Here is a 13,076-nt window from a genome sequence, read left to right on the forward strand (position 1 = left end):
TTGTTCAGTTCTCTGTTACTATGAACCCTCAAGGCTTCAGCAATGTTGTTTTGCCTGGGAGGCCAATCCATGACTGACCATTGTGTGTTTTTCTATCCAAGTATGCTTTTACTGAATTATCAGAGTATTTGGGATCATTGTCATGCTAAAGAATGAAGCTGTTCCCATTCAGATGCCATCTCAATGCTATTGCATGGCAGATCAAAATATGACGGTACTTTTCTGCACTCATAATTCCACTGATTTTCAGTTCAGTTCATGTGTAATTTGGCGTACATCAGCCTTTTGTCCACTTTCCCCTTCATTAAGAATGACTTCAACAAAAAGAAGACGTACCAATTGAAGGGCCAGATGGATCTTAAGTCTTGTGGGACTTTTTTATTCATATTTCTTAAGGACATGACTTAAATACTTAAATACACTGTTGATCTGCTGTAGATAGGAGGGGTTGCTGTCTTATTTAATGAATCATTTCAATGTAAGCAGCTGTCTCCTGGAAGTTTTCAGTCTTTTGAATATGTGGCTTTACAGCTGAAGGCCCCATCCAAAGTTGTGTTTCTTAATGTTTACAGGCCTCCCAAATACTGCACAGACTTTTTTAATGACCTCAGTGAACTGCTGTCTGTGATCTGTGTTGATTTTGACTGTGTAATTATTGCTGGGGATTTTAACATTCATGTGGACAACCCTCAGGACAAAGGGACTAAAGACCTGAGTAACACTCTGGGCAACTTTGGGCTGACTCAGCATGTAACAGAGGCCACACATAATAGAGGACACACTCTTGACCTACTGATCTCCAAAGGCCTGAGCATTTCAAAGGTTACTGTGTCTGATGTGGGCCTGTCTGATCATTACTGTGTTTTCTTTGAAAGTAAAATCTCAGCCCACACAAATATATCAACAACAGTGATCACAAAACGGTGTATAACTGAACACAGTAGTGCAATTTTTAACCAGGTCTTCCCATTAACACCTGACCTGTCCAGAGGGTCAGTCAATGAGCTCGTCAATAGCTTCAATGCTAACATGTTAAATGTAATGGACACTATTGCTCCCATTAAGGTGAAGGTTATCTCTGGAAGGAAAAAGTCTCCATGGAGAAACTCCACACTGGTGAAAAATGAAAAAGGACAGTGTAGGAAAGCTGAGCGCAGATGGAGAAAAACAAACCTCCAGGTTCATTATGACATCTATAAAGAGAAACTTCACAATTATAATTTACAACTGAGGAGTGCAAGGAGGTCCTACTTCTCTGACATCATCACTAAAAACAGCCATAATGCTCGGGTCTTATTTTCTACAGTTGACAGGCTAACAAACCCTCCTGTGTCAGTGGCAGCTGAACTTCATTCGACCATGGCCTGCAATGACTTTGCCAAATTCTTCACTGAAAAAATCCAAAAAATTAGACAAGCAATTGGTACATCAACAGCAGATCCAGGATATGTACTGTGTCCACCAAAAAACTGTTTAAACACCATGAAACAGTTTCAACCTATTAACAGCAAAGACCTGGAGGACATCTTAGGTCAACTGAACTCCTCCTCCTGCTGTTTAGATGTCCTGCCAACAAGTTTTTTCAAAAAGGTCTCAAAGACTTTAGAGTCAGACCTGTTACAGATCGTCAACTTTTCTTTATTATCAGGTGTGTTTCCAGAATCACTAAAAACTGCTGTAATCAAACCTATACTGAAAAAGGACAATCTTGACAAGACACAAATGAACAACTACAGGCCGATCTCAAATCTCCCGTTTTTAAGTAAGATCATTGAAAAAGCAGTTTCTCAACAGCTCAGTTACTTCTTAAAACAGAATAATTGCTACGATGCCTTCCAGTCAGGTTTTAGACAGAACCACAGCACTGAAACCGCTCTGACCAAAGTGTTTAATGACATATGTCTGAATACAGACAGTGGAAAAATGTCAGTCCTAGTTTTACTGGATCTCAGTGCAGCATTTGATACAGTTGACCACAACATATTACTCAAACGACTGGAGAACTGGACAGGTCTTTCAGGAACTGTACTAAACTGGTTCAAAACATACGTAGAAAACAGGAAATACTTTGTATCAATAGGTAACTTCACATCTGAGCAGACAAGTATCACATGTGGAGTTCCCCAAGGTTCCATCTTGGGACCCCTTCTGTTTAACATCTACATGCTCCCACTGGCACAGATTATAAACAACAACAAAATAAACTATCACAGCTATGCAGATGACACACAAATATATATCACAATGTCACCAGGAGACCGAGGCCCTGTACAGGCTCTTGGTAAATGCATTGAGGAAATCAATGACTGGTTGTGCCACAATTTTCTCCAGCTAAACAAAAACAAAACTGAGGTAATAGTCTTTGGCGCCAAAGAAAAACGATTACAGGTCACCAGAGAACTTCAATCTATACATCTAAAAACCACAAACAAGGCGAGAAATTTGGGTGTAGTGATGGATGCAGACCTAAACTTAGAAAAACACATTAAGACAATAACAAAGTCAGCTTACTATCACCTCAAGAATATATCAAGGATAAAAGATCTGATGTCTCAACAGGACCTGGAAAAACTAGTCCATGCATTCATCTTTAGTAGGCTTGATTACTGTAACAGCATCTTTACAGGTCTACCTAAAAAATCAGTCAGACAACTACAGCTCATTCAGAACTCTGCTGCTCGAGTCCTCACTAAGACCAAAAAAGTGGACCACATCAGTCCAGCTCTGAGGTCCTTACACTGGCTGCCTGTCCGTCAGAGGATAGACTTTAAAGTTCTGATGCTGGCCTATAAAGCTCTGAATGGTTTAGGACCAAAATACATCAATGACCTCCTGACCCAGTATGAACCATCCAGATCCCTCAGGTCATCTGGATCCGGTCTTTTATCAGTTCCCAGAGTCAGAACCAGACACGGAGAAGCTGCATTCAGCTTTTATGCTCCTTATATCTGGAACAAACTCCCAGAAAGCCTCAGATCAGCTGAAACACTCAGTTTATTTAAATCCAGGTTGAAGACTCACCTGTTCTCAGCTGCATTTGAATAAAGCACCAAATCCACACTTTAAGCTTAAATTTCAAAACTTACATTTAACTACTGATTTTATCTACTGTTCTGATTTTATCTGTTTTGATTTCATATACTGTTGTTTGTTTGTTTGTTTGTTAATTAGTTAGTTAGTTTATTTGCTTGTTTTAATCAATTTTAAATCATGCTTTTTATTTGTTCTTGTTTCTAATGTCTCTGTAAAGCACTTTGAATCACCTTGTTGTTGAATTGTGCTATACAAATAAACTTGCCTTGCCTTGCCTTTTTCCAAGATACACCAAGGTTTCAGCTAATAGCTCAGGGAATCACCTTGTTGGTGGAAAACGACTATTTTATGCCTATGAAACTGTTATTTTTGGCATTTTTGTAAGTAAAGAAATGGGAGAAAAGTGCTAGTAACAAAACATTTTCTGTTATGTGAGTTACGTACTTTGAAAGACCTTCAGAAAATCTATTAAATAAATTACAGAATAGCTCATTGGAAGCAAAGAAATAACAAAATTAGAGGCAGCCTAAGACTTAAGCACAGTACTGCAGGTACACCACTAAGCAGAAAAAGAAAAGGTTTATTGTATAGTAGGCTTTTTGTTTCCCTCATGTAGTACATATTTTCCCCCTCTGGTGTCATTTATTTTGTCTTACTATGAAGCTGAAAATATGTACGCCAAATTGATGGCATAAGATCATCCCTAAACTGTTACAGCATCTTTCCTCCAGTGGCCTCTCCCGTGACAGATGCTATTAGTTTGATGGCTGTGTATTTGATGACAGTAGGAGATGACACCATTCTGTTTCCAACTTATTCCTCGCCTCAAGCTATTGGTAATTGCGAACACACAAGCAGACTAAACACACCATGACAAACACACAGTTTTAACAAGCAAGTACAAGAATTAAAATGATCATGGGGTGACGGAGGAGCATTTCATTACTGGATATTTTAGCGCAGCAATGTGGCAGAAAACGTCTGTGACCGCATTACATAGATGGATTCGACTACTGCCAAATTACTGTCAAATAACAGACATGCTGACAATCACGCTGGAGTTTTCTCAGCTGCACCCTGTCGAGTACTGATGAGCCAGTTCTCGTGCCAGAACCTCTCAGGCTCATTTGCAGTTAAACAGTCACATAGATGGATGGAGGGATGGATGAATGTGTTAGAGCCTGTGTGAACATCTTCTGGAGTTGTTCTCTGTCTCACTCTGAGGTGATAAAGAGACAGTGACAAGCAGAAGCTGCAGCCCACTGTGGGAAAGCCTGCTCTTGGTTCATATTTGTCTTGTTGGTTGTGGTTGTATATTTTTGCTTTTGTGAGGTACACAGGAGCCACTGGATGCTTTTTAAAGAAAACAATAAAAATCACAGCAGTGCCAAGTATCTAATGATGAATGACTCAGTGCTTGTAGGCAAACTGCTATGATATGTACAACAATGTGGGGTTTTTTAAAACTACTTTTTGTGTCTTTAGTGGAGTGAATCAATTACAATCAATTACCACTTGCCCGTAACTTGGTAGCTGACACATAGACAGCATATAAAAGAAAGGTTTAACCACTGTGATGTCACACATTGGTTTGTGAAGACTGTGAATTAAGCATTTTGGCCATCACCATTATCACAGTCAGTTTATGAGCAAAGGTTGTAACTGAATGAGAAGTTAAGGAATCCTGCACGCTCATACGGCAGTGACTTGGCCACAAAGTAGGTCTGCCTGAAGCACAACTTGTGTTATCTATTTCGCTTTATTTTTCCTTTATTTTAGAATAATTTTGAAAATAAATATCAAATTGCATTCAACAAGAAAGTGATTTCTATACAATCTGACTTTTTTCTACCAGGAGTCATCTTGTGCTGACAAGATGGCAACAAGAAGCGCAGCTAGAAGTGGCAGAGTTGAAAATGTTAAGATTTTCTCTGAGAGTGACCAGGATGGACAGGATTAGGAATGAGTATATCAGAGGGACAGCTCGGGTTGAGCGATTTGGAGTCAAAGCAGGAGAGGCAAGGCTGAAATGCTTTGGACACGTGCCGAGGAGGGATAGTGGATGTACTGGACAAAGGATGATGAAGCCGAAGCTGCCAGGCAGGAGGAAAAGATAAAGACCAAAGAAGATTCATGGATGTGTGAAGGAGCACATGCAGATGGCTTGAGTAACACAAAAGGATGCAAGGCACCGTGGCAACCTCTAAATGTGTGTGTGTGTGTGTGGTGGTGGGGGGGGAGAAACGACGACACCCCTGCAGCACAGCACAAAGACCCAAAAGCTATGTCAGTCTTTTATAAACAGTATTTTCGAGCTATCTTTCCTATCAAGCTGCCGACTTTACTGACATTTTAGTGTCCACATTGCTGCTAGTCACACACACTGTTTGTGTTTCTTATATGTCATGATTTGTTCACCAGTTCTGTTCTATTTTGTTTTTATCGACACACTAATTATTCCACCTCGGCAGAGACTAAAAACTTTGAAATAAAATTACATGCTATCCACGCTGATGCTTTTTTAGATAAACAAAATAAAAGCATGGATAAAAAAAGAGGAGAGGAAAAAAAATGACTAGCTCTAAAGACATAATCACCCTTTTACATGTGAAATGTGATGCAACTGCAGGAAATCACTTTCACCGACTTTGGACTAGCCCAAAAAAGGTATAGTAGAACAGATTGTAGCATCCGACTTTCTCTTTGATTCGGTGTCATTCTGCAGCAGCACAGCAGCTGTTATTAACATGACATTCTGTTCATTTTTTCAGCCGAGGTAGTCACGATAAGAAAATGATGAAAATATATTTGTGAGAATAACTATGTTGTAAATTCTGTAAATTCTGAAAGGCAGAATGTGTAACTGAATGGAGGTTGACTCCTTCCATCGTCTACGTCTCTCTATCATTTTTTTTTTAAATTTTGAAATGTTTGATCAAAAGGGGTTATGAGTCACCTGTCAAAATAAAATGAGTTTAAATGAATTCACGAGACAATTTCAGCTTAAGAGATGTGAACCAGTTAAAAATAATCAAAAATAGATCCACTGCAAAAAGATAACCGTGATAAGAGGATTTAAATTTGGGAGCCTACTTACTTGAGTCGAGTAATCATCGTTATTATTGCTGGCAATCTGAATATCAGCAGGGAAAGGAAAGTGGCGATCGATCATCTTTATTTTAATCATCACAGTAGATTTGATTGCTACACTTGCATTTAACAACATAAAGCTGACAAAATCTTGAAAAGAGAAGCTGTGTAAGATGCTGTTGGCATTAGGATTTGTGAAAAGTTTGAATCCAAAAGAAAAATGAGTAAACTGTATTTTTTAAATTACGTTTACTAAGAGTAATTCCACTAATGCTGCTTTAGTTAGTTTAGTGGGGTGACTAAACTAACTAAGTGGTTGGGAAGCGTATCTGTAACCGGAAGGTCACTGGTTCGATCCCTGGGCTCTCTGTCCTGGTCGTTGCGTCCTTGGGCAAGACACTTTACCCTACTGGTGTTGGCCAGAGGGGCCGATGGCGCGATATGGCAGCCTCGCTTCTGTCAGTCTGCCCCAGGGCAGCTGTGGCTACAATCGTAGCTGCCTCCACCAGTGTATGAATGTGAGAGTGAATGAATAGTGGCATTGTAAAGCGCTTTGGGTGCCTTGAAAAGCACTATATAAATCCAATCCATTATTATTAGTTCCGATGAACATTAATGTCTCAATCGTGTTTTTCCCTTCTAAGAAAAAAAAGACAAGTGATTGACCAGAACAAACAATCAGATCTCCATAAAAGGTAAAGAAACAACAAGCAAAACCTACTACCATCCTTGAAAGCTCTTTACTTCCTTACAGATGCAAAACAGGCCGGCGTGGCATTAGATCCCTAATGCTGCTAGTGGCTGCAATGCATTTGCACTCTGAATCGCTATGATTAAGATGAAGAGTGCAAATGTTTAAGACCACCTGCTTGATCATGTTCAAAGCGAGTATCAGAATGGGGGAAAAAGGCGACTGAACGTGGTGTGCTTGTTGGTGCTAGACAGGCTGGTCTGAGTATTTCAGAAACTGCTGATCTACTGAGATCTTCCCACACAAGCATCTCTAGGGTTTACAGAGAATGGTCTGAAAAAGAGAAAACAGCCAGCGAGCGGCAGTTCTCTGGCCAGATTAGCTCTGAGAAGAACGGCCAGACTGCTGGTAACAGGAACTCAAATAAGCCAAGCCATGTCGATGCACAACGTGCCAACCCTTGAAGCAGATGAGCTACAGCAGTAGAGGACCACACTGGGTGCCACCACTCTCAACTAAAAACAGCAAACTGAGGCTACGATTTGCACTAGCTCAGTCACGATTTCTGCTGTTTGGTGTAAACAACATGAAAGCATTGATCCATTGTATCATTGGTTCGGGCTGCTGGTGTAATAGTGTGGGTGATGTTTTTTTGGCACACTTTTTTTAAAACGATGGTGAATCCACTATACCCAGATGGCCTCCACAGTCACCAGATCTCAATCCAATAGGTGGAACGGGACATGATGCATGACGGATGTGCAGTGGACAAATCTGCTGCAACTATGCGATGGTGTCATATGGACCAAACTCCCTGAGGAATGTTTCCATCACCTTGTTGAATCTATGCCACAAATCATCATAAATAAAGGCAGTTCTGAAAGCAAAGGGGAGTTCAACCTACTACTGGCAATAGATACCTAATAAAATGGTCTTTAAGGTAGAAAAGAACACATTGAAATGAACTGGAATTTTCCTTAACACGGAAGCTAAGCAATGACTCTCCTCATGAACACTAATGGATTTGACCATTACAGCGGTTACTAATATGAGTTTCAGCTTATACTGCAGGAAGTGGTTTCTTTCACTGTGGTATAATATACAGACAATATACACAAGCTACAGATACTCTCTAAGAGTCTGCTTTTGATTCTTGAAAATCCATTAGGTTAATTGTTCTCTATATGGCCCCTGAATGATATCAAACATATGATATTAATAATATCTTAATTTAGTAAAAATGTTTCATAAACAGCCTATCAGCAGTAGCAGGCTGTCTCTTTGTGTTGGAGTGTGTAACCGAAATGCGGCTCTCTCCTCAACCTCCTGCAGCCCAGAGGAGAGACTTCCCCTTCGCGGAGATTAGGATTATAGCCATACTAAGTCTGATTGAACACCGGAGAACAGCTCTTTCTGCATGTGTGTGTGACTGTGAGGATGGGCTTTTTTGTACACGACCGCTTCCCCGCGTACGTGAGAACACAGAAAGAGAGCGAGGTCCTAAAATCCGAGCATATAAATGCCAGTGTGTACGTGAGGAGAACTCTTTGGTAATTGAGAATCTGCGCGAGATTATACATGTCTGAATCAGTCAGCGTGCATAAAAAGGTGAGGTGTAATGTTTGTGTACGTGTGCATGTACACCTACGCCACGGTTGTTCAGAGCGCAGTAGGAAAACGTCTGTATGAACACAGATAGTGAGTTTTGAACTTGTGCTTTGTGTGTGTGTGTCATGACTTACCCATGGAATCTGCATTTAAAATCAATTTTAGTGTTTAGTGTGAAGTATGGAGTGTGGAGGATATACGTTTGTGCTCACGTGTGTGAAGTAAATGCGCCTGTAAGCAGGAGAAGGTAAAATATCTCTGCGTATGTGTGTGTGTAACTCAGTGAAAGAGCTGCAGGTTTGTGACAAACGCCAAAAGATTAGGAGGGAGCAGGGAGGATTTAAGTTACCAACCACTATTGCAGGAAAATGTTCCCATTGCACTGAAATTCAACACATTCCAGAAGAGCAGAGCCTTGAGTGAGGAACTGATTAAAAAGTATTTAAGCAATTCTGTGAGTCAGAACCTGTTTGCAAATTCCAGTAATTATTATATTTCAACACATTGTGTTGGATGTTTGCATTTTCAGTAACGCTGAAACATTGCCATGGCTGAGAGCTGTCCAACCTTTTGTTGGGGCACTTGACTGCTGGCTGATTACCTGGGGATGAGTGTTTCACCTTCACGGTAGCCATTGAAAAGAGAGAAGGCTGGACATAGAGCGTCCTAATGGCCCTAAACCTCAAGGCCTATCACAGCTGGACGACTCAGAAATCCAACTTCTAGTTTTAACAGGTTGTCAATTGCCGAGTAGAGTATATACAAGAGGAATTATGTGCTACTGAGGCCCATTTAGCATTCAATAAATACTAGAATTATCAAAAATTCAGCAATGAAATAGGATCTGCATTGCATCCTTTGGAGGCTACAGCATGATTATATAATGCCTCTGTTTTAACGGCTTCATCGGCTGTAATTTTTGTTCAGTGATTACAAACAAAGTGGGTAAAATCAGCTTCTCTTTCTACAGTAAGTAGCTACTTATGTAACCACTTGTTCCATTATACTCTAGTTAGCTGGACAAACTAAAATCTAGCAAGTCTAAAAACATCTTAGTTACTGAGAAAAATTAAAAACAAAATTCTTTAAAATCTGTGTTTTGCTCTCATCACAGCACCACATACTGTTGAGCATGTAGCAGCATGTAATGGACACTGTTTGAAAAGTTGGACATTTTAGACCAAAAATAATGACAAATTAAATGAAACTGAGAAACATATGTTCACTTAAATTGTACATCATATTGTAAATATGTAGTCAAGTGTCTAACTATTTGTTTTTCTTTTAAAGCCTCATTTCCACCAATAAGCTCAGGTGTAAATAGCAGGTTGACACTGGAGGTTATCATTGTTATTAGCAGCTTTAGCAGCTAACTGCTTCAGACAAAATGTAGTCCTCAACAGCTCAGTGCACAACAACAGCTTTCTTGAGACCAGAAAAATAGTCAACACTGCCTTCTATCACAGAAGGAAGCTACTCTGAAACTCCGAAACTACTCTGCAGTGTCAACATGTTGCAAATAATGAAAACAGATTCCTGGGTGGATAATGATGACATTTCCATATCTATTTAACATTTAAGTAGTAATTTACAGGTATTCACGCATCACATTGTTCCGATGGTTTATTACTGTGTGTGTATGTAGCTTGTGAAAGTGCATTATTGTGAGGGGCTATGCAGATATTTTGTGCTGTGAGCTTTGGGTGCTCTAATTGTATGAACTTTCGTACGATCCCTTGCACCATGCACACACATGCCTTCTTGCTAAATAGATACTAGGTATAGTAGATAAAACAGGATACTTCTATGTATGTGTCCACTTGGGAAACATTAGAGCCTTGAGGCAAAACTGCTTCTTGTCCTCCTAAATACACAGAGTTTATGTCAAAAAGGTAATCAGCATATATATAAACTCGTTGACTGAGCACAAACTCCTACGCATTTCAATTTCGACTGATAAATTCAGCATACTGCCCATTCCCACAACACTAATTTTCTCACAACATGTGTTCACATGTGGGTTTTCCCTGAAAGATGTTAGGATTTCATTAATTTGGTTATGAATAGCACTAACCTCCAGTGACTGCAAATGAAAATTAGCCTATATGGCTAAATCTAGCAAATTTACATGATGGACCTAAGTGCACGTGTTAATATTTAAACCTTTTCCTTCTTAAATAGAATAAACATAATGGAAATCAACTGTTATGCCAGATGCTTTGCATTAAAAATGTAATATCGCCTTTCCTGTCTTGGCTGGTTTAATATGTAGAGCTACATCGATTTAATTAAATACTTCTTTTCCTGACTTCACATTGTATGAGTTATTGTTGTGAGTACAGGTTATATCTCTCCAGCACTAGTGGTTATGTATTTTCTCTCTGCCGTTTTTTTGAATACCAACATTTGCAATCATGTAACAGTGACTTTTTCAAAAACTCATCCACCCCATGATTCAGTAGGTTGTAGAGCCACTTTCAGTAATAACTTGGAGAAACTGTTTTCTGATTTTCTGTATCAGTCTCTCAGATCATTGTGGAGGAATTGTAGCCCCCTCTTATTTACAGTGTTGCTTCAGTTCATTAAGGTTTGCAGGCGTTGATTTTAACGCACAGCTATCTTAAGGTCCGACCACAGCACTTCATGCTGAAGCCTGGGTCAATGAAACACCATGATTTTTTTCTTTATCAGACATTCTGCTGTAGTGTTGCTGGGATCATCGTCCTGTGGCATCAACTAATCTGAGTCAAATTTTAGATATCGGCCTCACATTTGACTCTGCAATACTTTGTTGTTCAAAGGAGTTCACGGTTTACTTAGTGGCTAAACATCTCCACTTTGGTCTTGTCTGTCCATTGTTGTCAGATACAACTTTGCAAACTTAACCCATGCTGACATGTGGGTGGGGGTTTTTGGGATTATTGTGTTTTCTTTCTTCCAGGCAACCCTTCCTAAACAAGTCATTCTTATTCAGTGTCTTTTCTAATTGTACCATCATAAACTTTAACATTTACTGAGATTTTTTTGCAGATTTTCTGAGCATCGCACAACACGAGATTAAAGTGAATTTGGCTGGCATTGTGTTAACATACACATGAATGCTCCAGGCTAGCAAAATGACAAAACATATACTTTTACAGAGGTGCTCAGACTGTAAGGGTGTACTTTTTTTTTTTTTACATTACTCTGTATGAGTACTCAAAGTATTTTTTTCCAGCATTAGAGAATAAAACCAAAGTGCATGGAGGATATTTAAACTATCCATTATATTTTATATAATCAGAAACGATCAACTCTCCTGCAGTACATCTGTAGAGAAAACATGAATCTTGACAAATATAGCTGTACAATGTGGAGCACAGATGTCCAATCTGAGAACACACTTTACAAGAAATACCACAAAATGTAAGGAACTATGTTATCTTCATTCTGCTACATCTGGAGCCTGGTTCTAGCTCACAAAGCTGGAAAATTGTTGGAGAGATAGAGAAGGAGGGGGAAAGGGTTGTTGTGTACATGCAGTGAAGTGCATGTGTGTATATGTGTGTACTCTCTCATTGCATGAGTGCTATAGGAAATATATTAATAAAACAACTCAATGTGTGGCAGCGATTGCGCCTGGCTACTATAAAAGAGGACTCTTTCTCTCTCATTCACTGAGTTGCACAAAAAGGTGTGACATCATCGGGGACACACAAGAGTTTCTACTAACAAGAGACTAAAATAGACCATGACGCCTCTCTGTCTCTCCCCCTCCCTCTGGTAAAATATCTTCTTGTTGTTTATCTTTCTCCCTTTCTTTCCTCATTTGTCTCATTCATTTTCCATTTCAACCATTTCAACATTTCACGATACCCAATTTCTCCTCTTTACAACAATCAGTACCACCTTTCTGTTTTTAACCCTTTTTCTTTTGGTTTATAAAAGACAGGGTTAGAGTTGGATCGATATCCCATTATAACATTACTTCAGAGATATAAACATGCAAGCTAATATTGTACTTACTGTAAACATGAGCTGGCATCCTCCCAGTATGTAATCCAGAAAAGTGTAGTCCCTTGTAATCTAGAGACACGGGAAAAAAGCAAGAAATCAGGAAAATAAGTGTGCAAGTGAGAACTGATCTGCTGAAGATCAGATCTATAGATGAAATTATATTTTCTATCATTCACCATTAAGTTTGCTGCAAACATAAACACAGACATTATTCTTTTTAAATTTTTTAAACAAACCTGACATATGTTTTTCGTGACATAATGTGCAACCAGAAGAGCACCACTTATCTTGTTTGAGCACTCCAATTACAATGAATATTTAGCATGGATTTTACCGTCATTAGTCTAATCCCTGCTGCCAGCCAACAAATATAATTACTAAATTAGCCATTTTCTTCATGCGCTGTGCCCTATGTGTGTCTCTGTACAAAGGCTTGTTCATGATTGTGTGTAAGAAAAAAAAAGATGGAAAGAAGGAAAGGAATCAATTATGAAAGCTTGTCATTGCACGCACACAGCTTTAATGTTATTCCAACAGGCATCTAAAGACTCCATGGTTCAGCTTAATGTGTCCTCTGTGGGGCTCTGAGCCATCGTACTAATTAGCTATTCAAGTGGAGTTATGAACGCCCAGTTAGAAGTGCGTCAGTTGATCAAAA

At 39.3% G+C, this 13,076-nt stretch overlaps 1 protein-coding gene across 1 annotated transcript in view; it reads right to left on the reverse strand.

Moving 5' to 3' along the window:
* cpne2 (copine II) overlaps positions 1-13,076 on the reverse strand; it is a 56,534-nt gene that overhangs the window by 21,945 nt on the left and 21,513 nt on the right. Inside the window, exon 11 of the mRNA XM_082539432.1 lies at positions 12,428-12,487. Within this exon, the coding sequence (XP_082395558.1) occupies positions 12,428-12,487 (60 nt within the window). The remainder of the gene's footprint in view (positions 1-12,427; positions 12,488-13,076) is intronic.

This window comes from Aulonocara stuartgranti (genome assembly GCF_965226115.1).
Source record: "Aulonocara stuartgranti genome assembly, chromosome: 7".
Taxonomy (NCBI): Eukaryota; Metazoa; Chordata; class Actinopteri; order Cichliformes; family Cichlidae; genus Aulonocara; species Aulonocara stuartgranti.